This window comes from Protobothrops mucrosquamatus, unplaced genomic scaffold (assembly GCF_001527695.2).
Source record: "Protobothrops mucrosquamatus isolate PMUCROS unplaced genomic scaffold, P.Mucros_1.0 scaffold39, whole genome shotgun sequence".
NCBI lineage: Eukaryota > Metazoa > Chordata > Lepidosauria > Squamata > Viperidae > Protobothrops > Protobothrops mucrosquamatus.
Window position 1 is genome coordinate 548,240 of NW_015386421.1, and position 26,949 is coordinate 575,188.

The 26,949-nt window shown below is 39.5% G+C and overlaps 2 protein-coding genes across 6 annotated transcripts in view; one reads left to right on the forward strand and one right to left on the reverse strand.

Annotated features, from left to right (window-relative positions):
• UROD (uroporphyrinogen decarboxylase) overlaps positions 1-1,169 on the forward strand; it is a 19,555-nt gene extending 18,386 nt beyond the window's left edge. For all 5 annotated transcript variants that reach the window (XM_015811316.1, XM_015811315.1, XM_015811317.1 and 2 more), the window contains exon 10: positions 148-1,169. In XM_015811316.1, the coding sequence (XP_015666802.1) occupies positions 148-312 (165 nt within the window). In that variant the 3' untranslated portion in view covers positions 313-1,169. The remainder of the gene's footprint in view (positions 1-147) is intronic.
• Positions 1,170-2,808: 1,639 nt separating this feature from the next.
• Positions 2,809-26,949, reverse strand: part of ZSWIM5 (zinc finger SWIM-type containing 5) — a 130,581-nt gene continuing 106,440 nt past the window's right edge. The window contains 10 exon segments of the mRNA XM_015811320.1: positions 2,809-3,671; positions 4,301-4,382; positions 5,035-5,198; positions 6,869-7,023; positions 8,807-8,942; positions 10,777-11,037; positions 11,775-11,912; positions 12,432-12,578; positions 14,535-14,711; positions 16,512-16,691. Of these exon segments, the coding sequence (XP_015666806.1) occupies positions 2,809-3,671; positions 4,301-4,382; positions 5,035-5,198; positions 6,869-7,023; positions 8,807-8,942; positions 10,777-11,037; positions 11,775-11,912; positions 12,432-12,578; positions 14,535-14,711; positions 16,512-16,691 (2,303 nt within the window).

The following is a 26,949-nucleotide window of genomic DNA, read 5'->3' on the forward strand; positions in this document are numbered from 1 at the left end:
CGACCGGTTTATTCCTCGACTTACGACCGGTTTATTCCTCGACTTACGACCGGTTGGGGGTCGCGGCATTAAAAAGATTGAGAACCACTGCTCTAAATGCTATTGCTATTGCTATCTGGCCTGCTAATCATTTTTCACTTCCCATAGGAGAAGATTGGGGAGCTGGTAAAAAAGATGTTGGAAGACTTTGGCTCCCAGCGTTACATTGCCAATTTGGGCCACGGCCTCTATCCTGACATCGATCCAGAACACGTAGGGGCTTTTGTGGATGCTGTGCACATGCATTCTCGCAATTTGAACAAATGTTCTTAGAGATTGGGAGAAAACAGTCCTTAAGCAAAAAAAAAAAAGAAAAGAAAAAGAAGTGGATGATCTGCTAAGCAAATGTAACCGTTTTTGAGAGGTAACATGCTGGAAAGGATCTCAGTGTAATTAGCTACAAAGACTGCTGCAGGAACTGGCAAAAGGAACCAGATTTTTCACACATATGTTATATTCTTCTCAATCTCTACCATAGAAAATGGACTCATTATGACACATACATTGCCCCAGCTGTGTACTTTTTATCCCCAAATTGCTCCTACTGGTTACAACACTAATCCGAGCACCTCTTGACAATCAGTGAACACCTTTTATTATAATTGAACTTCATCTGCCCTTCCACACAGAATTTGGCAGTCTTATCTTGCTTCCTACCCATCCGTTTTTTGCAGAAATACTTTTTTATTATTTTGGTTGCTTTTAATCTGCAGAAGTGCCACAAGGGTGGTGCTTTTAATGTGGGGAGAAGTTCAAAACATCTGAGGGGGTGGAGATATGCCTCATGCATATGCCTGAATGGTCTGTTTTTTGCAGGTTAAGTATCCTGTGTCTGAGGAAAGGATACTCGGTCCCCTTTTAGCTTACAATGCAAATTACCTTGATTATACCAGAAAAGGAAGAAATATATCCTCCCCTTCCAGTTGCAGAATAGGGAACTGTAACCTCTCCATGATTCTATCTCAGTAGCAGCACAGATTGTCTTTGAATGGCTTTCCTTTTCATGATTCCCGACTGGCAGCATGATACCAAAAGGGCTGGAGTGATACGATGAATGGCTTCCTTTTTTTTTATTATTAAACATCAGATCAAGAAGTTGTACATACAAAATAAAGAGACAGAAGAATGATACTTTTATGGCAACAAATACTGGGTGAGTAGGGCTTGTCTGGTCTTCGAACCAGTTTCTCAGGATTATTTTTTTTAAATAAAAAAACAAATTGGAGTCAGACAATACGTAATTTTAATCCACATTTCCTAAACTACGCTTCATCTTAACCCCTGCCCCATCCATTCCCTCCCTGCCCCTTTTAGAACTAAGATGCACTGGAACAGGGGAACACAAAGACATTTAGAAAAGGGGAAAAAACTATTTTGCTCCTGCTACACTCCCTTCCATGGGACCGAATTAAACATTCAGATGGATGCAAAGCCATAGTAGGAGATAAAGTAGCAGAAGCTATGGCAGAAAGCTGTCCTCAAGAAGGCACCAACCTTAGCAGATGCCAGCAAAGACAGTAGTTTTGAAATGAAATTGAGAATAAAGACACATATGCAGACGAATTGCCCCTGCTCCCCAGATGACAAAAAATAAAATAAAAACAGAACCCTTTCTAAATTCACAGAGTAATGCAACTCTTGCACAAATCAATTCATTTGCATGTGGAGAAAGGCCAAAAATAGAGCTTTTTATGCTATGGCCTCAACTGGCTCACAGTCTTGTTTCAGCTTCCTGGGGATCATTTTGAATCCCGTATCTGGAACCATGGTACGAAGTAGCAGAGTCAAGTAGTGTGCTGTGGCTTATAGCCAGTGGGCCAAGTCCACACCCTGATGGCCTTGAAATGCTGAGGTGTATCTGGCTTTGCGGTTGCCACCTTGGTCTCCTCTCTTCCAAGGTTGTGTGTTGGGGTAGTTCTGCTCAAGCTTTTGTTTATTTTCCATTGATCAAACCTCACCCACCTCTCTTTTTTTTTGCCAACAATGCTGGGAGAAAACCTGAGAAATATTCATATTTCTCACATTTGGAAAAGCTTAGCCCAGCCCACAACACATTTCAAGTATCCCCAAACAAAAACAAAACAAAACAAAAAAAAAAGAATAATTATAAATAATTAGAACTTTACAATTTAATCATTGACACATATACTATTGTATTTACAGTATCATAAATGCTTCTGTTACTTTTAGTAAAGCAATCCCTGAGAACCGTTAACTTTAGTTGTTTTTTTAATTAAGAATTTTCATACGCACCCACTTGCACACATACTAAACCAACCACCCCCAGCCTATAACACCCCCCCTCCCTCACCCCAGTTACTCTGGAGGCAACTCATCCTATTCCCCAGCCAAGCAAATAGTTTGAAGTCTGGCAAATCTGGAGTGTACCAGGTTGGGGAAGGCTGCACTAAATGGTGACGCCAGTAATGGCAGGATGCACATCTCAAAACCCACCAGCTGAGAATACAGATGGCAGCACAAGAGGCTGAGTAATGTGCTTCCATATTGGCTGCTTCTCTGCCTCCATCCACCATGCTGTTTGGGAAAGAGGTATTCAGTTTCCTAGTTAGCCTTTTGGTATTGCTGAAGTGTTTGCAAGTAAGTGGTCATTGGGAAGCAAACTCTTCCTGTCATGCTACTTTTGGTTTATGTTCCTGAAAGAATCGGGAGATTTCTCTACGATGAAAACTACAGTTAGTCTTGCCTGATAAGCATGATTCCACCAACAACGATCAGGGTTTCTTCTTCCTTTTTCCCTAATGCAGAAGTTCAACCAAATCGTTCTCGCACTAGCAACATAAGCTTCTTCTTGCCCTTATAGATCTGCTTAAGGTTGTCTATGAACTGCGCAAACTGAATGTGGCCATCTTGAGCAAGCAGGAACGTCTCCCGAGCTTTGCTCAGGAACTCAATAAACTCCCCGTAATGCCGTGGGCTGATGTGGGTAAGACGGGAGTGTGTGGTATTGATGTAAGCGCTTATTGTGGCATCCAGCAGTTGGCGCAAAGGTGCTTTGTCCGTCGACATCAGTTTCCCAGAGTTCCTGCGGCCAGGAATGCCAGCAAGGCCTGGTGCTGTCATGGTGCAGCGTCGCAGAATGTCAGACAGCACCGTGGCACAGTGCACGCTCTTTACTACCAATGGAATAATAGCTGCCAGCTCATTCTTGCCTAGGGAATGGCTGAGTGCGCATGCCCAAAGCACGTCATTGATGGCAGGGTGTGTGTCCTGGTTATAGGCAAGGTTGAGGTGTGTCATGGCAAGCGATGCCAGCTTGAAGGCCCGTAATGGGTACCCACGGTGCTCCATATACCGTGCAATGGTGAAGAGCTGGGAATAAGTCATGCCAGTGGATGCAGCATCTATAACAATTTGGTAAGCAGTCTCAAAAGCAATGTGGTCCTTCTCACAAAGGGTAAGAGCTGAGAGTGCACAGTTTTGCGGGTCCTTCATGGCACACTGCAGGGCCAGCGTGCGAGCACAACTAGCCAGTTCTTCTCGCTGTGGGTAGTCCAGGCTGAGGCGCAAGATGGTACTGTGGGACATCACCGTGGCTGCTACTATGCTAGTTGCTTCAGTAGGGGTAAAGAGTGAATACCAACTCTGCAAGATGCTGACTAGGGCCCGAACACCTGCAAAGAAAGAATCGTGAACTGCTCAGCCAGTAGTGAAGAACCAGCAAGGTTCATGCAATGGTGGTAAGTACAGTGAGCGATAATTGTATTTTCCTTTTCATCACCAAGGTCATAATTATGTCAGGAGACATAATACTGCAGTCAATTATATTTTTGTCTCTCACTGTCTTGAAAGTAGCATATCACTGTCTAGTTTAGCATTAGCCTGTAGGAGATGACCTCTCTCTTTTTTACAATGAAGGATTGAGCTCCATTGTAAAAAACATTAAAAAGATTGCTATAATTTGAGCTACTTACTGAATTCAATTGGAAAATGTCATATATCCTATCTATCCTATCTTCGTTTGGTGTGTTTTCCTTATAAATAAATCCTTAAATATTTGCAACCTAGGGAGCCAATATCGGGAGAAATAGAGTTAGAAATCACTCATCTTTATCATGAATTTGGGTATTAGTTGTCATCCAAATTTGGCTCTGGTGCCTAATAGCATCTTAATATCGTTTGGGTGAGCAGAATGTTTGGGGAATTATACTCTCAGAATCTCAAGCCCATGTTGAGAAAGGCTGAAATAGGCTCTCTCTAGGCTGCAGTCTTCATTTTAAGTATAGGTTCATGAAATACCTACCAACTTCTGTAGCACAGGTTACTAGCCATCGCACCATCTCCCGCCGTCTCCAGTTCAATGTTGACAAGGTCATGCGCATCACCTGCAGCAGTAGAAATGAGTAGAAAATATTTTTTTTCACCCACCAGTGATATCCAAAGAAATGGTTGCGTTCCCCTAGAGCAGCATATCGTAACAACTTAAAATGGTTTCAACCTGTTTTGAAGATTAACAGGTCTGGCTTCTACCTTCATAAGCTGCCTAGATTGGAGGCCACATGGGAAGCATAATGGCCCGTTTTGAATGTTTCAGTTGCGAAATGTTAAGTGTGGTTATTTAATTATTTAAATCAGGGATCCCCAACCTCTCCAGCTTTGTGGACCAGTGGCGGTGGCGAGAGGGGATGGTACTGTGTGAGGGGCAGGCGTGCATTCAGCTCCATTTGCACAAGCATTGAGTGTGCACGCACGCTGCTCACACAAATGGAGTTTCGCACACGTTCGCTTGCTGTTTGCTCAGCCCAGTTCCAATGGAATGTGGTCCAGTACTGGGCCATGGCCCGGGGGTTGGGGACCCTTGATTTAAATGGCCAGTATGGCCATAATCCTGTAAGAGAGCAGAGTTAGTGCTTAAGATCACAACTCGGCAGACTTTTTCTTTGGCTCATGGACATGTCATTAACCTTCAAGGCAGGCTTCCATCTTACTATGGAGATTTGGAAATTATTCATTTTTCTTGATTATTAATATCCTTACTTGTAGCCCCAACTCCAGTGCCACATTAAGTAGTGTTGTGTCAGCATTACTATCAGCAGGTGTGGCAATCTTAAAAGCATCCTGAGCCAGTTTGAAGATCAAGGAAGAGGAGTGGATGTTCTTCTGAATTGCTTCTAGGACAGTTCGTAGACGCAGCATGTCACCTGCAGTATAAGAACGTTTATCCATTATCCATCCAATAAACCTTTCTAAAATAATAGTAAATATCTTCCTATGTAAACTGGGTAAGCCTAAGCAACATTATTTTTATTTTGTATATCCTGCTAGAGAGAAATCAGTTTGAGGGCTCAAATATTCGATTACAGATTTCTTCTCAAACCTTTCAGTGTCTTTCCACTTAGCCTTTTTCAGTTCAAGCAAATATACCAAGGGATTCTATGACAAATCTGCATTTTGCCTGTTTCTGGAGCCAAGTAAGGAAATAAGTACAGATACTGCACAGAAATAAAAGGCTGTTACACAATGTATATCATTTTCAATCTGAACTGCAATCATAAATTACCAGACAAAAAAAAAGCTAGCAATATATATTAGCTCACATTAGATTGCATTATAAAAGTCAAAACATCTACAACAGCAAAACTTATTTTTTAAAAATTCAACTACAGATAAAAATATTTTCTATGGAATAAGTTTGGAGATGTCTCCAAAGCCCAAAGGTTTAATTTCCTGGCCTTTTGTTCACCTCAAGTAGTTAAATGTCCATCTGTCTTGCTAGGTGGACCATAAGATCAGAACCAAAACTGTTATTAAAAGTGGTTAGAGAGTAAAACACTATCAAGTGTGTCACACAGAAAGCAAAACAGCGGCAAGAGCCAGAAACCACTCAAAGGAAAATAAGACAAAGAGCAATTGGGTCCTAGTATAGTTCAGCAAAACTGTAGCTAATGAGCGTGATTTGCTCTTGTTTGTTTCAGAACTGTCTCTCTCGTAACATCTGGCCAAATATTAAGCACAGTTCAGGAAGAATACCTGGGCTAAAAACTGATGAGCCCTATGTAAGTGGGAATCCCATTAGATCTACAGTTCTTATACAGAAATCAAACCAAAGAAAGTGTCTCAAGGCTTTCCTCAATAGTAAGTAGGAAAAGTAATTGCCTGAAAAGGGGACATGAAGGAAGCAATTATATAAGTCACACAGAAGTAGTTTGTCCCATTAGGCCATCATTCCAATATTAGCAACTCTCCTAAATGCAGCACTGCAATATATCAGATGAGAAATCTGAGAGTAATTTAATTTTGCTTTTTGGGAGTTGTGGACTTCTGGGAGTCCCACTATCCAGTAAGGTAAGTATCCCTTCCTCCTAATATAGACAGCTGGGCTCACATCAACAAATGCAATTTGTCTTTGTTGATAAAGTGAGAAAGAATTATCTTGCCCAGCAGTTTCCCCTCTTCCATATAGCCCAGCAAGAAATAGTCTGCAGTTTGCTGGTACTAATCAGAAAGGCTGTGAGTAGGTCCACTATCTGCATGCAACTGATGTTCCCAGTTGCTCATGCACATCAACGCTTCTTTTTACTTCTCGGGCATCAAAAACATCTCGGCGTCAGAACGTTCTTGTCCAGATTGAAAGAAATTCTTGAAAAATGAAACAACTGCTGCATCCAACAATTACTCAGGAAAAGTTATTTCTATAATTCTCATTTATTTTTAATGAAATTACTGTATCCACTATTCTGCTAGACAGAAGTCTCTGCCTGATATGTACAAACTGACTTTCTATTAGATTTCTTTTGAAGGCCAGCGGTTGAATATTTCACCTGGATCTCTAGTGGTCTATGTTCAGTTATATTAGGAATCCTTCACCCACCTTTGGCTGCTGTCAGCATAGTGGAAGCAAGTTCACATTGTTGTGATTCCAAGTGCCCCAAAGTAAACCAACGGGGATACCTGCTAGGGACCACTGAGACAATATGGTGAGGATGTGTGACATCACCGGAGGGAGTTGTCTCCAAAACAGGCAGCCTAGGAAAAACAAAGCCACAACATTAGGTCAATAGAAGGATACCTGCTGGTAATCATATTAAATCCTCTCTGATTTGTCTTCTTGTGGCATGCTGGGGCAAGATGATGTGGAAAACCTTTCAAAGGCTTGCAGCAGCCTATGCTTGCCACACTAAACTTGAACAAACTGGAAATGTCACTAGAGAACTAAGAAGGGATTTAAATACTTGTAAAGAAAAATAAAACTTCAGATGTACACATTTCTTACAGTTTTATGTCAGAGCAAAACTTGATTTGCACCGCAGTTATCTGGTTCTGCTCTGGGGTGCAGGTGTAAGTTCTTGCTGGGTATCTTATGCACTTTAGAACTATTCGTTCACATTTTTATATAGATAGTCCTTGAGTTATGATGATGATTAGGAATGGAAGCATGGTATTACGTGACCACATTGCTTAACGACAGCAATCTCAGCAGTCTCCATTGCCATTGTTAACCAAATCCCACTGGCTATTAGATGAGGACCCACCTCAATCCAAATCATTCCCAGCTTCATCCTTCCCAGCCCCATGCCTCAGTAAAGTAAGGGATTGCCTCCTCTGCAGGCCTCCTGAATCACTGTGTGAACAGCACATGCGAGTTGGAGAATGGCACAAGCAGACTCAAGAAGGCCTGGCACAACCAGGGGCTGCTTTACATAGAGCCAGGCTAGGTGTGCCTTACCTGCTGGAAATAGTATTCATTCAGCAGCAGCATCGTAACTTCAAATGGTTACTGAGCCATTCTTGGTCATTAAGAAAGTACTGTAGTTAAGAGGCTCGGGAATCTAGGAAACATGAACCCCAAGCTCTTCTACCTAACTACATCTGCTACCCAGGATGTGCAGCAATTATCAACAGGCTACGGTTTCCGAGTTTATTTATTACAACCTTGTTGGTAATGGCAAATTACAATTGTCTATCGAGTCTAATCAACCCTCTGCACATTTGGTTGGAGCAGCAATGCACATTACTACATGTGACTTCATCAAGCAGTAGACTGTTCAGGAAGCCGTGCTGCAATTAAAATATACAGGTAGCCCTCACCAATTGTCTTGTTTAGCAACCATTCAAAGTTGAAAAACCCGTTTTTTGATGGGTCCTCAAATGTATGGTGGTCACAGCATCACTGTGATCATGTGTTCGCCATTTGGGCATTTTGCAACCAGCTTCTGAAGCAGATCAATTGAGAAGCCAGCAGTAAAATCACAAGTGACTGCTGTATCTTGCTTAACAACTGCAATGGTTCTGTGTTTAATGATGGAAGTGGAAGTGATATAAACCTGGTGCGGACACAAGATTTTTTGCTTAGTGTCTGTAGCACTTAATGACAGAGTTTCCAGCCCCAACTGTGGCCAATAAGTGAAGGCTTCCTATTAAGCTCTTGATTTTTGTATTCTCTATTATGGGCCTATGGCAGAAGCTATGATTTACAACTGAAACTTGCAACAATGGACCCACTAAAATTTCTACATTCTCTTTGATTAAAACGTAAATCCTAAGCTAGTAGAGAATTGATATTTATCAATGCAATTGACCAACCATGCTTGCTAATCAGCAACTCTATTTTCACATACTTAAAAAAACAGATCAACATATGTGAACATGCTTTCTTTAAAAATCTATTAAAATGCTGCAAGAATGTTGATATTGGAGAAAGTTGAGAAGAATGTAAGACATATGCCAAGCTTTAGTAAAAAAAATCTATCACTGTTGTTTTTACTTAATTTTATTAACAAAAGGAGTTTAAAAAAAAAGTGGTACCAACCTCATGGAGCGCAATGCCAGCTTGTAGGCCAGGTCAGCATCGTGGGGCAGTAAGGCAGAAAAGAGGTACTTTGCAAAAGTATGCATAGGCACACTCTCCCGGTGGATGACTTCACCAAGGCCACTAAAGGGACCACCTAGGCAAAAGCAGAACCATATCAGCGTCTCTCCTTCAACCAACCTTATTTATTTATCAGATTTATATCTTATTTTTACATCAAGAGTTCAAGATGGCACACAAAGTGCTCCTTCCTCCACCTGTCGCACAATAATCCTATGAGGTAGATTAGGCTCAGAGTATGTGACCGGCCTAAAGTCAACCAGTGAACTCCTATGGCTAATATTGGATATGAACCTGGATCTCTAATGTTATGACACAAATGGTTTGGAGGTATTCCTCTTCCCACCATATAATTTAGAACCAGATTCTCCTATTTGTCTTTCTGATATTTTCAACTCAGTGTGGTTAGAAAGACACAACTTGTCTTCTCCTTCCATCCCTATGGCAAAGGCCAAGTTACCCATTAATTCCCTCTACTTTTCACAGGAAACTGCAGACACATGAATACACAGGCTTTAGAGCCCACAGTGGAATGGGGGAGGGAAAAGCAGCATTTTTAAATCCATTGACATGGATTGTCTTCTAAATTTAACTGCCAGAGCCCTCTAGACAAGAAGCAACAGTAATCACTGCAAAGGGCTCCTGTTTCAGTAAAGAAAAAAAAGAAAGAAAGCAGGGGATGAGGAAATTATACATTAAAATTTCAAATTTAAGAAAATATTTGTGTAGTCCCTCTAATGCTCAGAGATTTAGGGCACTAAACTACTCACTGAACAAGATCAATAGACAAATCAATAGAGCTAGATCAATTCCCAGGGAGGGCATATTAAAAGACAGACCACAGAAATAGAACAATAGAACACTATTGGTTGTCACCTACAGCTCACAGCTCAAACCACTCAAATGTGTTGTTAATAATCTACAGCTTATACTGGGCAATGATACTGAATTTTCTGGAGCACTGAGTGCCAGGCCCATACTTGCATGCAGACAGCCACTCAGCCTGAATCAGATTCTCACAAGTAACAAAAGATAACATGGGAACCAGCCCCTGCAACAATCCCAGAAGTCCTCTTTGCCCTCACATCTATGTCAACAGCATTGTCACAGGCCCCAACAAGTACACATTAGAGGCCTTTCATATGCTTTCCCTCAATGTGATATGCCATGTGTATACCCTCATCTGCCAGCAATGCCCTTCTGCATGCTACATAGGACAAATGGAACAAACTTTGTGCAAAAGAATTCATGGACACAAATTTAATATCAAGACTCAAAACAAGGACAAAGTAATATCAGAACATTGCAACTTGCCAGGGTACATCACTGCAGATTGCAAAATGATTTTTTTTGGCAAAGATGGACTTTTAACAGCACCATCAAGCCAAGGCAATCTCAGAATGTCTCATCAAACACAATGCGTTTCTAACACATTACTTCAATCTGTTTCACATAGAACCTGCACCACCGTGTTCTCCCCTCCACTCTGCTCCCCTCACTCGAATTCTACCTATATACGTCTAGCCACTCTGTCGTCTAATAAAGTGAGTTGCAACTCACAAAAAATTGTGTCTTTCAATAAAACTGGTTAGTCAGAAAAAGAGTTATCAGTGTCCTCCTGAATCTTTTACCATCAAAGGCTAACACAGTTCTCTTCCTACAACCTCTAATATTAATCTGTAATCTGTATTATATAATCCTGATATTCTTAACTTCTTTTCCAATACATATTACTACCAAAGTCTTCTATTCAAAAATATTTTGATACCATTATCTCATTGGCATACTGTATGCTATTGTGACCAAGGGACACTGACTGGGTTTCCGATATGGAATTTACTAGAGGGAATCTAAAAAAAAATTCTGGTTTGTGGATACAGCTTTAGTTTCTCATGAGTGATTTCTCTCACCTTCCAGAAGCAGAATGCACTGCTTGCGTAGGGTCTGCACCAATATAGCATCAAGTTCCAGCTCTTGCAGGCAGGCAATAATCTGTTCCTCATTACGCCACACTTTGTCTTGCGCATAAAGGCCTTCTGGCATCACCCGTTGCTGCCCCATCCCCATCAGTGCCACTTCCAAAGCCAGAGATAGGTAGGATTCCCCACTCTCAGGGCAATTGTTGGCCACAGGCACATGCTGATACACTGGAGGCTTTGACTCACCAGCATCTGATGGTAAAGGAAAGAATTAAGAGGATAGGTGGATCAGATTCTGTATAGCAATTGTAATTTCTTCTCACGCCTTCCAAGACACACAATCAGGTTGGCTCTATTTATGCTATTGGTCCAAACTATCCACTCACAGCACAACACAGTGGCTGTTTTTGCTGCAACTCATGTGCTCAATTATGCTGGTGCAGCTGGGCTAAGCTGCACAGAGTCATTAATTCCATCCCACACCTTCTGCTTGGAGATGTACACTGCATAGGAATCATAAGGAGAATTAAACAAACCTTTGGACTATGAACAAATGAAATACTGCTTACTCTGCTAGTAGGTGAAATATTTTTGCATTTTTCACACAAAGAACTTGATTTCTCTTGATTTTCTCAGTTCCTAGGGAATATCCTGTGCTTATCAGGAGAAGTCAACCATGCCAAGTGCAGATGCCAAAGAGCAGAACGTCAAAGATATCTTATTATTATTTGTCATGTAGCTAAAGAGCTACGTGACAAAAGTCTAAGTGCCAGTGGAAGGCTGCATCTCCTCTCTCACAGGAAAATTTCCATTGAAAATTGTGGGGTGGGCTTTTCTTATTTATTCATATACATACAGCTTTTAGACAAAAAATAAGCATTCAATAACAACAACAGGAATCTGTGGATGGCTCCAAACTGAACACAGGGGAAAAGAACAGAAGCTGGTTTGAATTCAAAGCGTGCAATCTGAAGTTCTCATTCTCCTACCTGAAATATCAAGGCTGTTTTCATCCTCTATTCGACATGCTTCTGTCAGAGTGAGAAATAAGCAGCCAATCGGATTGAGAGGATGTCCTACCCAGCTTTCCAGGTTTGTGATGGTGGTTGCTCCTCTTTGCAATAGTTCTAGAGGACAGCACAAAACAAGAAAAATCCCAGAGTAAGGTCATAGGGGGCATCCTCTTTGGCTTCATCTTCCAAAAACATATTGTTCAAAACTATCCCTGAAAATGTGCAATAGATATTAGGGATTCCTTTCAATTTGTTGTATCTATTCTCTGTTCTTCCATTTTGACAAGGTTGTTCCAACAAAGTTGTGTCCAGTTTGGCTTCAGATTTTGAAATATTGTAAGTTCCATGCATTCTGTGTTTACAAAAAGACCAATGGCCAACTCAAGTCGAACAGCAGTCACGTATGCAAGTATCCTCTATATGGGCAACATCAACTACAAATGGACAGTTGTTCTTTAAAAGATAGTTGCAGAAATAATTGCCCTATGGTTAAAATTTGTTTGGAAAGATCAGGATGGCAAACTAGGGATCTGTTATGTTCCAAACAGCACAAAAATAATGTATCAAGAAGTCCAAATTAACATTCAGAAAGTTCGAGTGGAACCAAAGTCAAAAACACAAGCTAATTCATACCTTTCTTCTGATGCTTGTATATCTCCAGCTGCCTCTGTTGTTGCAGTCTCAGAGTGTTGATTATGGCCACAGTTAGACGGAGTGCCTCCTTGGGGTATCCATGGGACCGTAGGGCATCAACCCGGGCACAAGCAGTTGGAACATGTTCTATGGCATCATGTAAGGATAAGAAGGCAATTAAGCCTCAGTTAGAGACAAATGAATTATATAGACAGTTTATGCTAAAGAATCAGCTACACACTGGGAATTTAAGGTTAAGCTTTATTTATATATTCTGTTCTGTTGATTTCCTCCCCCCTTTAACTATGACAAACATGCATGATGCTTGCTTGATTTTTTGCTTGCCTTTTTCATAGGGCAGCATTGAATGCTGTAATATGCAGCTCATGTACTATATTTCAGCTCTTGTATCTGCCAAACAAACTATTGTCCTAACCTTGTGTTTTTAATAAAACCAAATAAAATCCATAGTGATATAATATTCATCCATGAAACAGATTTTTCAACTCCTTCCATTCAAAAGATAACCCAAATACACAAAGGTAATATTTTTCCTGATTATAGTATATAATATTAAATGAAAATATTAAAAGATCCCCCTTTCAGAAAAAAAGGCAAACGAGGGAACAACTGTAAACTATCATAGTCTTTTCTCCTAGCATTCTAATTTTATTGTAAAAGAAAGTTGTCTATGTACAGTATGTTTTGTACTTTTCCTGGTCCCATAGTCTTACAGCAATACATCTGGCAGTCAAATGGAGCCACAGTTACAATTCCATCCTTCAAACCTCCTCTTTACTCAAAGCTCTTTATGAAATAGAAGCCTGATGTAGCCGTCTATCTTTTATAACTTCTGCTCAACCTCTAGAATATCCCTCTGGAAGTGATTTTGTATCAAGTGTATGTTCTGTGCCATTCCTGATAGAGAGAACAATGTGTCATGTGGCAACACAACTGCATGGCATAGAAATTAATCTGTTCTTGATTATTGTTCCACCACCCCCCAAAATCACAGTGACTTGGAGAGGAACAGATGACACAGAATGGTGGGAAAGCTGTAAAGAATTTCTTCCTCTCGAAATGTCCCGTTGTGGGGAATGCAGACAGAAAGCCACAGGAGTGGACAATCTGTGAAGAAAATATTTTTGTAATGATAGCTACATCCCCTTTCCTTGTCATCCTCCAAATCCTCAGTTGATTTGCTCCATGGGTTTTAATGCTCTTGAAGAACACGCTTGGGTCCCTTTCAAGAAAGTTTGCTCATTGTATGTATAGTATGCACACCTTTTCAAAATTATACCATTCAAGTGTTCCTGGCAAATCAAAAACAAATCCTCAGTGCTCCCAATGTCCTCCAGGAGGAGCTCCAAGAAAAAGAAGCAAGAAGATTGGACAATGCGTTTCATTTATGTCTTTGGCCAATTCAAATAATAAGGACTCAGGAGGAGGAGAAGAAAGATGCAGAGATGGCTAAAAAGTTTTGTCACCTAACCCAGGTCCCATGCACGCTATATCCCTGAATTTCTGTACTCTGTGCTACATAGGTCCTACTTTCCTAATGAAGCTGTAAAGAGGTGGATCTATAACATGATATGGGACTAATTTAGGACGGCAGGGGTCATTGATATAGACGAAAAACCCATTACAGTCTCACTGTACAATCATTATATAACTTCAGTGTTTGGCTACAGATTTCAGTTTTAATGCCTTTCATTTAATTTAAACCAATTTGTTATTTTGTTATTAGTAGAATTTCTGGTATAGTTGCCAATGCACTATTGCATTTAATTACAACACCAGCAGCACACTCTTTCCATACTGCATTAGAAGTGTTTCAATACACAATATCCCAATACAGAGCTAGGAAAAAAGGGCTACTTTAGTTCCTGTGAGTACTGTGAGGCCCTGTGAGCACTGAGTATTGCCAGAGACTGAGGCTTCTCAACTTCTGGAAAGTAAGTAAGCGAAGTAGGTCTCCTTAGAGAGGGACAGCACCCACAAATGCAAGAATATTGTTCTGTCCTAGAGGGATCACAGTTTTTTCTTCAACAAATATTCTTTTGAAAAATAAAACTGCACAGCAACCAGAACAAGGAAGCTTACCCAGCCACAACGGTTGTCCTTGTGAGTTGAAAAGAAGGCCCTCACCCTCCCTGGGGTAAGATGGAGAAATGTAGAAATCACTGCTGATTATTCGCTGGAGGTGACTGTCCTGCCAGTGGAGGTCACAGCCTTCAATGGCACGAGTGAATACTGTGCGCCGTGGCCTTGTTAAAGAGCCTACAAGGAAAAAAAAACAGGTAAGAACATAAAAACCCAAGTAGCATCCTGCTGGATCAGACCCCTGACCCATCCAACAGGTCATTGATTCTCACAGGGGACAGTCAATTGCTCAAGGAAGCTAACTAGTTTCCCAGCAGATGGCCATCAAAAGCAGTCACTCATCCATCAAGGCTAATCATACAGAACATCCAAGCACAGAGTAGTCTTCCCAAACTATTCACCCTGCTTGGGGCAATCCATTTGTCACAATGGACCTGTTTACCACCAAAGTGCTCACAAGCATCAAAACTGAACATAGGGAAAGGATACTACAACTTAACCCCTGACAGAAGGGCTAGGAAGAGTTCTAAGCAGGTCACTGAAGCAAGCACTGTATTCTTTTGCACACTAGGACAGGAACTCTATGCTGTGCTATTCACACAATTTATAAGCTACCTTTTGGCATTAAAAAAAACCAGACTCGGAGAACATCAAAATCTTTGTATAGCATTCCAGGTCTATTGTCACCATAATAATTCTATTAGCAGCATTTGTTGCCATTTCCAATATAATAAGGTCAGGGCAAGAACACTGTTGCCGTGCCATGTTGAAAATTTCTCTCCCAATATGAACACTGGGAAGCAACGACTTGGAAACTTTGTAAATAAAGATTGTGACATCAAGCCCCTGATATATTATATGTTAAGTAATATGAGTCAATTTTTATGCATTCAACCTGCATGGGGGTTCATTTTAAGGGCCGGACTGAGATTTTTAATTCAAACAAAATGTACATATCTGAAGCTGGGGAGGAATTGTTTGAGACTGCAAAGCATACAAAAGATGCTTTTGCTGACTATTGTTAGCAAAACTGTCATAACAAATATTGTTATAAGATCCAGCTACGGTATACAAATTATAGCATCTCCAGCCCAAAACAGCATAGGGAAATAATTAAGGAGACAGATAACGCTGATCAATTCTTTTCTAAACTGGATAATTTCCAGTTAATATTACAACAACAAAAAACAACCTACAGCAGGGTCCAACCACTGCCTGGTACTGATAACTGAGCAAGAATACAGGGAAGGAAGTAAAGAGAAAATCAGGAACAGAGGAAGAGAGAGAGAGAAGCCACCATCCCATTAAGAGATTGGGAGCTAGGAAGAACACAAGATTTATAGAGCTCTGACAATCTGAGTCAAAACCATTTTCCTTCAAGTGGGACATTTTAATAAGAACTAGACAACCCGTGCCCCATCATTTCAAAGATAATCTCTTACGTAAACAGGGAAACAGAATGACCACTGGCAGCAAAAAAACAGTGGGAGGGGGGAATGATTTCCAACTTCCAGCCAACTTCCCCACTGACTTTCCTTGTAGAAAGCTGGCAAGGAGTGTTGCAAATGATGATCACATGACTGCAGCTGACATTGTGGCAGCGCAGCAGCATTGAAGCAGCCACAATTTTTGCCAAATTTGCAAAATCTTGCCCACAAGAGTCATGGGTCCTGAATCCTGTAAATTGGCCTATTTGACTCAAAAATTGTTGCTCTATGATGCACCATTTCACCCAATTGAAGGTTACAAGCAATCAGTCACGAGAATGCAGATTAACATTATGCACAGCATGTAATATCAGGCAAGATTCTTTTGTTCATTGATCTACCAGCTGAAATGCAGAACAACAGTCCTATGCCATGAATTAGATTGCTATTAATCCACAACTGGGATCTTATAAGATTATTTTTAGCTGTTTATGGAAACTAGAGAAAGATGTTACAGAATAGACAGTGAAACAATCTCCGCTACACTTACTTTGCCTGTGACTAGAGCTCTGAGTAAGTGCACTAGTGATGTTGGGAAGTTCATTGCTGTAGTTTCCATCTTCCAGTGGACAAACATCCATATCACCCCACTTCCGGAGCTGTCGCAGCCAGCATGCCTTTTCTTCTAGCGTGCAGTGTGGATTTAATACAACGCACACCCATAGGGCCCCTGTAAGAGCAAACCAAGTGTCGAAATGCATTCAGTATTTTTCTACTTGAGCAGGCAACAAGAGTACCCCCATAGGTTCTTTGCTTTGAAGATTTTGGAAATGTTTACATCTTGTTTCAGGGAACTGCACTGAGCCCAGAGGGAGAATTTATAAAAGAAACTAGCTAACTAACTCAAGAAAACATCTTCCATAAATCAGCTTAATTGTATCCCTCAGAGCTGAAAATGGAGAGGCAATGTGCATCCGAGATTATTTCTGTCTGCCAGGATAGATCAACTGTTTGAACTGTACTTCAAAGACTGCTTAAATGTATGCCAGCAATCCCCACATGATAGCCAAATTTCTATACTGCACACTTACTCCATTTTAGAAAAGCAGTAGGCAAGTGGCATTTGCCCCATGATCAGCAGCAACAGTGTAATTACTGCTCCCAGTACTGCAGTTTAGATTTGCAGGTCAGTAAATGCTGTATATGTAAATATATATATTAAGTACTCTTTGGCAAAAGAATTTGAAATTAAGCAAAGACTAAAGGAACAGTTGCCTTTCAATTGAGTTTCACTTCTAATGACTTTGTGGCCAGGAATGCATATAGTTTTCTTGGCACCCATATGGAAAAAATGTTTTTATTCCACAATGCTTTTTTTCAGTTTCCAATTTAGCCTTCAACCCTTGCATTTTCCATTGATCTCCTATCCCAACCAGGCTCAACACTTAAGTTTTTCAGGCCAGCTGAGGTCAATTAGATGCTGATGAGTGACACAGATATAAAGCCAAAAAAACCCACACTTAACTCTGGATGATTGTTTACAGTTTTAAAAGAGATTATGAATTTTATGCATATCACATGATTTGTGGCTACCTCTATTTTTATATGCTGTTCTTAATTATATACTTCATACTTTGCAACTATCTCTTAAAATACTTTTTCCTGCCTGTGAGCAAACATCTCCTCTAGATTTTATTATTATTCCATTTGATTAAAATATTTTTTGTCAGAAATCCTAAGACGCATAAAGATGCAGTAAATGCAGATATATGTTTAAGTATCTAATAACAGAGTGTGCAGATTTCTGTATAACTGGAAAACTTGTACAAGCAGCTCTAAGAAAAGGTTTTCTATACCTGGAAAATTAAACTCTCAGGATGCGCACTTTAAGTAGGTTTCACACCTCTTAGAACTGGAATTGACTGGGTCATTCTCCTAAGCCTGAACCAATTTCATCCAAAACCAGGGATTACAGGCCTTTATGATTTGCGATTCACTGAGCTTAATGTTCACCAATTACGTGCTTACATTGATTTAACAGAAGTCTATACATTTGTTGTACTTGGTATCTGTGACACAGAATTGTGCAAATGTTATCTTTAGAATGGAGTAAGCAGCACTGGATCGTGGTGCAGGGCCAGGTTATTTGAGGGGCTTGCTATCTTCCATGATTCCTGCCAATCCAGTAAGATTGGAGAGAGCTGGGGTTCTTTGGGTCCCAGGAAGCATGCCTTCTCTGTTATGGTGCTTGCCCTCTGGAACAAAATTTCCCCAGAGAATGTGGGATTCCCATCTGGATGTGTTCTGGAAATCTTTAAAAACCTGGCTACTGCTTCATGATCTTGGGGAAGGGTTTTTGGGGAGCCTCTGTCAGTTGTGTTTTTCTAGTATATGTAGTATATTTTGCCCAGACATACATAATGTCTTTTGTTGTTTTCATTGTTTTTGTTCTTCTACAGTGTAAACTATGAGTTGCTCTTGAGTTGGGCAATCTACATCAAAACAAACAAATAAACCAAACTTGATGGTCAGTCTTTTTATTATTTAATCTTCTCTATATCTATATCTTTCCCTTTCCAGTCTTTCCATATACTTCTAAGGACATCTTCGTATGAGAATTTCGCTCCATTTGAAACCATCACTTAGGAATCTATGATCCCATGACACCAGTTGTATTTGACAGCCAAGCAGTTTTGTTTCTGGCTCAGCTATGGTATGTTTAAAAACCACAATAAATTAGTTGTTCCCAGGAAGGATTGGGAGCCCATAGAACTGTGGAGAGTCTCTTTCCCAATTCCAGAAACTCCTGCCTCACCCAGGGCTTCAGCCCTCAGCAGATGTTTCAAGAAACATTGTGGCTTGGCAGCAACCCTTCCAGGAATTGTTCAGGGTTGTTCTTTTTTTGGACACAATCAGAAAACTGTATACAGCAAGCATGACATAAGGATGTGGATGAAAATGGGGTACAGAGCAAGTCATTTATTTCCATTTTGATAGAGAAGCAAGTAAGAAACTTTTTGCTCCTCCAGCTCCTGCATCAACTGGAGGCAAGTTAATGGATTTTTTGCACTCCTTGGTAGAAGTGTGGACTTCTTTAAAAAAATTGCTTTTGAGTGCTTAGGAAACTAGTGGCAGAGTGAAAGGGCCCTGAATATGTAAATAGCCACTCCCAGCCTCCCCTGCTACTAAGCATCTCAAGTTCCCTCATATTTCCCAGACTGTCCCCTTCATTATGGAATTGGGATGATTTGGGGATTTTCTTTTTGAGCCTAACCATAAATGCAGGGTAGCCATCCTTGAGGTTCTAAGAGTTTCCCTCCTCATACTGAACAGAAAAAAAGAAGCTTTACAGATCTGACTTTTTTCAAGTTTCCTAGCTGGCAAGTCTGCTCCTGATGTCCAGTGGCCTCTTTTCCAAAGCTGGCAGTTTAAAGAATCAGATCTTTTGATAAAGAGCCACAATGCTCAGCATAAAGTAATACATAGATCTGACTCCTGGGTGGCAGGTTTTTAAACTCTTTCTTTCTTTTATACAAAACAATGCATCTCAACATCAGACTGCTGGGAATGAATAGAATAAAACAGAATAATAGAGTTGGAAGGTACCTTAGAGGTCATCTAGTCCAATCCCCTGCTCAGGCAGGAAATCCTATACCATTTCAGACAATGTCCAATCTCTTCTTAAAAACTTCCAATGTTGGAGCATTCACAACTTCTGGAGCCATGTTGTTCCACTGATTAATTGTTCCAACTGTCAGGAAATTTCTCCTTAGTTCTAGATTGCTTCTCTCCTTGATTAGTTTCCATCCACTGCTTCTTGTCCTGCCTTCAGATGCTTTGAAGAATAGCTTGACTCCCTCTTCGTTATGGCAACTCGAGATATTGGAACACTGCTAGCATGTCATCCCTAGTCCTTCTTTTCATTAAACTAGACATACCCAATTCCAGCAACTATTCTTTGTATGTTTTAGCCTCCAGTCCCCTGATCATCTTTGTTGCTCTTCTCTGCACTCTTTCTAGAGTCTCAACATCTTTTTTATATTGTGGTGACCAAAACTGGATGCAGTATTCCAAGTGTGGTTTTACCAAGGCATTATAAAGTGATATTAACACTTCACGTGATCTTGATTCCATCCCTTTGTTAATGCAGCCTAGAACTGTGTTCACTTTTTTGGTAGCTGAAAGCACACTGCTGGCTCATATTTAAGTGATTATCCACTAGGACTCCAAGATCCCTCTCACAGTTGCTACTATTGAGCAAGGTGCCACCATTATATTATACCTGTGCATTTGGTTTTTCTTGCCTAAATGTAGAACCTTACTTTTTTCACCACTGAATTTCATTTTGTTAGATAGAGCCCAATGTTCAAGTCTGCCAAGATCCTTCTGTATCTTATGTCTATTTTCTGGAGTGTTGGCTATTTTTGCCAGCTTGGTGTCGTCTGCAGATTTGATGAGTTCCCCATCATCTTCATTGATGGTTGAAGAGTACTGGGCCTAAAACAGAGCCTTGGGGTACCCCACTGCATATTTCCCTCCATGTATATGCAGTTCCATTGAGGACGACATGTTGAGTGTGGTGGGTCAGCCAGTTATGAATCCATCTGGTGGTGATGCTATCCAATCCACATTTTTCTATCTTATCAAGTAGGGGGTTGTGGTCTATTTTATAAAATGCCTTACTGAAGTTCAAGTAAATTATATCCACAATATTCCTCTGGTCCACTAATTTTGTCACTTTGTCAAAGAATGCAATAAGATTTGTCTGTCATGATCTGTTTTTGACAAATCCACGTTGGCTTTTGGTTATGACTTTGTTTGCCTCTAGGTATTCGCTGATTCGTTGCTAGATTATCTTTTCCAGAATCTTCCCAGGTATTGAGGTCAGGCTGACAGATCTGTAGTTTCCTGGATATTTTTTTCCCCTTTTTTGAAGATGGGAACTATATCAGCTCGTTTCCAGTCCTCTGATAGTTTCCTGGTGCTCCAGGATCTTTGAAAGATATAGTTCAGTGGTTCTGAGATCACGTCTGCCAGTTCCTTCAGAACTTTGGGGTATAATCCATCTGGTCCTGGTGATTTGAACTCGTCTAGGGTGGACAGCTGCTCACTTACAATTTTCTTGCCTAACTTAACTTGTGTTTCTAATCTGTTTTTTACGGTACTGTTTTTGATAGGTTGGACTGTTTTTCTTTTTGTGTGAAGATGAATGCAAAAAAACAAGTTAAGCAGTTCTGCTTTCTCCCTGTTGCTTGTCACCTTCTCACCACTTTCTCCCATTAATGGACCAATTGTTTCCTTGACTTTTTTCTAGTTTTTTACATGTTGAAAGTAGCTTTTTTGTTATTTTTTACTTTCGTTGCAAGCCTTAGCTCATTTTGAGCCTTAGCTTTCCTCAGTTCATCTTTGCAGGCTCGAACTAATTGCTGATATTCTGTCTTAATTATGTGCCCCTCTTTCCACTTTTTATACTTGTCCTTGTCTCTGTCTCTTTCAATTTGACAGAGAGTTCTTTATATAGTTGTGCTGGTTTCTTTTGAAAGCTGTTATTTTTCTTCTTCATTGGTATTGTGCTAAACCTTTCAAAGTTTCCCAAGCTTCTTGGCTTGTTCTCCCTTTGAGGATTCTCATCCATGGAATCCTTCCCAAGCTCTCTCTAAGTTTATTGAAATTAGTTCTCTTAAAGTCCAAGACTCTAGTTTGATTACGTTCTATTTCTTGTGCTTGCATAATGCTGAATTCCAATATTGTATGATCACTCCCACCCCAAGGTTCCTGTAGCTTTACCATCTTCTATAATTTCCTCTCTGTTAGTGAGAATTAAGTCCAATATGGCTGATCCCCTAGTTCCCTTCTCTGCTTTTTGGGAGACAAAGTTGTCTGCTAGGTTTGTCAGGAACCTGCTTGATCTTCCACTTGGTGCAAAGTTTGTCTCCCGGTTGATGTTAGGGTAGTTAAAGTCCCCCATTACTATTGTGATGTCCTTCCTACATAGCTTAGTTAACTGACTAGCAAAAAGTTCATCTACTTCCTCTGTTTGGTTGGGTGGCCTATAGTATACACCTATGGCAATGTCATCTTTCCCCTTTTATATTGACACAAATGCATTCAAGACAGTTTTCATCATTGTTGTGCTCTATTTCTGTAGAGATGTATTATTTCTTATATATAGTGCAACTCCACCTCCTTTTTTATTTGGTCTGTTTCTTTTAAATAATTTAAACCCCTCTAGCTGTATATTCCATTTGTGGGTTTTATCCCACCAAGTTTCTGTAATGGCAACAATATAATATCTGCCCTCACTTACTTCAATTTCTTATTCACCCTGTTTATTCCTCATACTCTGTGCATTGGTGTATAGACAATGGCAGGGGATGGAAAATTCTCTAATTGCCCTGTTCCCCTTGCATGTTCTTTTAAAATATGGTCCCAGTTACTATCTGTGGAAACAATATGTCAACATAAGGATAATATAAACATGGATCAGGGTTCACTACACATCTATTGGGCATATATTGATATTTTCTGAAGTTCTAATGAAAACAGAACCTTTTTGCACAACATGTTTATGGGATCATAAATGAGTATTTCTGTTTTGTTGTATAAAGGTATCAAAGCAATATATTTGAGATTTTTTTTGCTTATTAATGCTGTAGAATGTTTCCCAGATGTCATAACTGATCTATAGCATTCCCATTGTATCCACATTCTACCCTCAAATATGCATGTTTATGTTTGTACAGGTAATCTACAACTTGCAATCAGTCATTTTATGACAACTGAAAGTTATAATGGCCATTGTATGCTTTATGGCCTGTAAATAGTTGTGACACACACACACACACACACACACACACACACACAGGTCATATGTCCACATGTTGGGTTAGTCAGCTTTATGACCTCTTGTGGCTTTCCATAATCACATGACTGCAATTTGCAATGTTATTTGCCACTTTCTGGCAAATTGTTTTTGCTGGTTTCTGGCAAAAACTGCTCATTCAAAAAATGGGTTCACTTAATCACTGCTGCTTTTTGCATATAATGACTATGATGAAAAAGACCAAAAAATTACTTCCAGTCATTATGGTAATTTACAACCATAATGACTTACAACCAGATTCTACAGTTTTAAGAGGAGGACTATATTTACAGAAATGTATGTTAACCATTAGCTATAATGATTATCCTTTAAGAACAAAGCTGGTTGAACCCTTGCTCTCCTCTTGTTCCATAATAATTTCCTATGTATTTTTTAAAGTTATTTTTCCACTTAAATGTGTAGACTCCCATAAAATATCCAATTGGCATATTTTTCAATCATTCAAAATCTCAGTCACTACTAGTATGCATATACTTAAAACAACTGTGCATTTTTGAAAAAAACAGATTATAAATGAGTAAAGGACACAATCTTAAATATTTATTTGGAGAACCACAATAATAATAACTTTAATAGCAGAGGTAATATTGTTTGGGTATAGAATAGGAGTAGAGTTCCTAAACCTCACTGATCCTGCATGTATGACTAGAACTACAGACAAATATTCCGGACAATACTACTCAAGTGTGGATATGTGTCTCTAACTCCACTGCTGTAAGGAGAAACTATTCTCGATCAGAAGGAAGAACAATAGTAACTCTAGCAACAACTCAATTAAAAAAATACAATTACTCAATTTGGATGTAACGCCAAATAATTACAAGATCAAGCCTCCAGCTAATGCACTCTTCCCAACTGGTTTACACAAACCACAGTTTGCCAGATTCTAGCAAAAGGGCCAACAGAGAAATAACTGGAGCATGTCAGCCCCAGATTCGTTTCATTTGATGTTTCACTTGAAACAAGCCAATTTTTCCCACATTTTGTTTTCTTCCCCATTCTGGTCTCCAGCTGTAAACAAATAAAGATTAATCTTCTCAAAGATTAAGGTCAAGCTATAATCCAACTGTTTTCAACTCAATTAGGACCTAATCTTTAATATCACTGCAGTGGGATTAAAAGCGTCAAAGTTTCTCAGTAATAATAATACCAGCTTTCCTCTTGTGTTGTAGCTGAGAGAATCATGTAGGAACATTTATCTGGATTTTTCAATGTCTTGAAAAGTCTTGAAAAAAACTTTCCTTTTTCAATCCTTGCCCTCTTTATTTAAATTACAAACCAGGTCATAATTCTGAAACTTTCTATTTGAGTATCAACCATTTTGATGGTCCTTCCAAATAACAAGAAGAAGTTTTTCTTATCTAATTTTATTCAGATTGAGAAAATATCAGAAAGCCTTGCTAAGGGGCAATAATTAATGTTGGTTTGATATCCTGTAAAGCTCTATTCTGAAGTTTTGGAGAGAACAAAATAAAGATATGTAAATTTGTTTTTATCATAATACCTGGAAATAGCAGAAGAGAAGAGAAAAAAAAACCTGGAGAAAACCACAACATATTATGACTTGTAAATAGACGTAGACCGACTGTGGCAAGAGAAAGCAAAGATAGTACCCATAGTAATAGGCACCTTCAGTGCAATTCCCAAAAATCTGGAGCACAACACCATCAGAACTGACAAAATCACAATTAGTCAATTGCAAAAGGCAGTTTTACATGGAATAGCCTACATCCTGAAATAATACCTTTAATATTATTAAACAACATCTGCCTATCCTAGGTTTTTGGGAAGGACTTGACAGATGGACAAAAATGTCAAACCCCATCTAAACATTTAGCTGACTGTGTGAACAACCATAACAATATAGTGTTTATTAATAATTACATGTACTCCTCATTCAGTGACCTCAATTGGGACTGGCAACTCAGTCATTAAGCAAAGTAGTTGCTGAGTGAAACCGTGACTAGGCTTACAAGCTTACTTCGGTTTTCTTTTGTTTTACAGGCCTGTGAAGGTCATAAATACAAGGGTTGTCACAAAGTTACTTTTTCAATCATTGTCATAACTGTGAACAATTGCTAAATAAATTAGTAGCTAAATTAGGTCAATCTGTATACCTTTTTTTTATTAAGGATAGCCAGGTTGATTGATAGGCTTATACTCCCAACTCTAAAATATTCATTCTAGTTCCTGCTACTAAACAAAATGTCCCAATGACTTATCTTCACTGCCTCAACAATTTTACAATTTGAGGGATGCAGATCGCATTATTTTGTTGTTGAAAGTAAAAGATGTAGGAAAATTTATTATGAAAGCAAAAGTGAAAAATCTGGGTTAATGTTAAAATTGAAGTAAAAAAGGCAAGATCAACCGTACTGAATGTGTACAATCGATGGCGAAGCAAAGTTAGGTAATTTTGTTTTACGAAGCTCCCAAATAGTAAAACTATGTGCTGGAGAACAAAGAGAATGTTAATACTAAGGAGGAAGGAATGAAAAACATAAATAAAATCATGAAGAATGTGGCAATAAAGATCAGAATAATTAAAGCAACGGTTTTACCAATGGAACGTGTGGTTACAAAAGCTGGACATGGAGAAAGAGAAATAAAGCAACAGGTAAACAACAGGACTGTTTGCCAAAGATAGTGATAAAACTCTCTCTTTCTTAGTTCTGCATTTCCAATCAAACATAAGATTACATAAGCAGTTTTACTAGATTAGGAAGCCAAACATATAAATAAAAAACAAAAATTCTGCCAGCACATAGGAATCTTGCCCTGCGTGTTTCTGTGTGTATCAGTGCCAAGGTTCAAATCCTGGGTTTCTTTCTTCTTTTTTAGACTATGGATTTTTGGCTGCACTGAAGCATTCTCTCATCTACCCCTTTGTTTACCAAGCTGCTACTTCTGGTGTTGATAGAAGCATATGCAGAGGAAGGGAGGGGGTCATCTACTCTATAATAAAAGCATGACTGGTCAATTTAAACCTTTCCCCCTTTTTAAATGTGTCCAACACACATTTAAAAAGGGCAGGACTTTGATCATCTAGTTGCACCTGCCACTTTGAAGTTGTTGTCACACTCTCCCATGGTCATAGCCAGTGTGAGAATCGGGGAGAGGGGGCCTTTGCCTCACCAGTTTTAACTCTTTCAGTAAGATTAGAATCAAAAAGTTTGTTGGAATATTCACAAAACAGTCAGAAGTTATTGCTAGTGACTGATCAAGAAGGCTAGCATCTGTCAGTGCAAGATTTAAGCTCCATCTAATTAAGTTTAATCTCATTTTAAGTTTCAAATGTAATTATGCATTGTGATTATTCAAGAGTGGAGATAAAAACTTTGAAGATCTTACATCCATGCCAAGGGCTACTGCAACCTTTCAATGATGTTCCACTGTTTTTCAAAATGTCCATATGCATCCAACATCAATCGACATCCTAGATATTGATTCTCAGTGCTAAGTCACAAGCTAAGGTCAAATATATTATTTCCACAGCAGTCTCTACTCATATTACCATGACTGCACAAAACCCAGAGATTCAGGCAAGTTCTGGGTATTAACCTTTTTTATGCAGTTGATGAAAGAAAAACAAAAAGGTTTTTTTTTCATGTTAGACCTTAAATTCCAGTGCAAGCATATGCCCTAAGCCAAGGTTGCCTACCCCTGGCCTAGGGAAATAGGAACATTACTCATTACTGAGTCCTACGGGAGAAGGGCGGTATATAAATTAAATTATTATTATTATTATTATTATTATTATTATTATTATTATTATTAGGAGAGATTATAGATCACTTATAGAGCATATTTTTTGTACACAAAAATTCCCTGGCATCTCCATTAGAAAGAATCAATTAGCAGGTAATGGGAAAGATCTTAAGGTTAACTTTGTTTCCTGTTTTTGAGGAGAAGGGGCGTTGTCTTACCTGAACGCCTTTTCTCAGCAAAGAGGAATGTAGACTCCACGTGTGGGTGTTAATTGTCCTCTAGCCCAATCAGACCAAACAATCAAAGTCGCCACGCCCCTTCAGGGTCTGAGCATGCCCAGTTTCGAAAAGGGCGAAGCCAGTGATTGTTCTGTACGACGTGATGGCTCCTGAAAAAT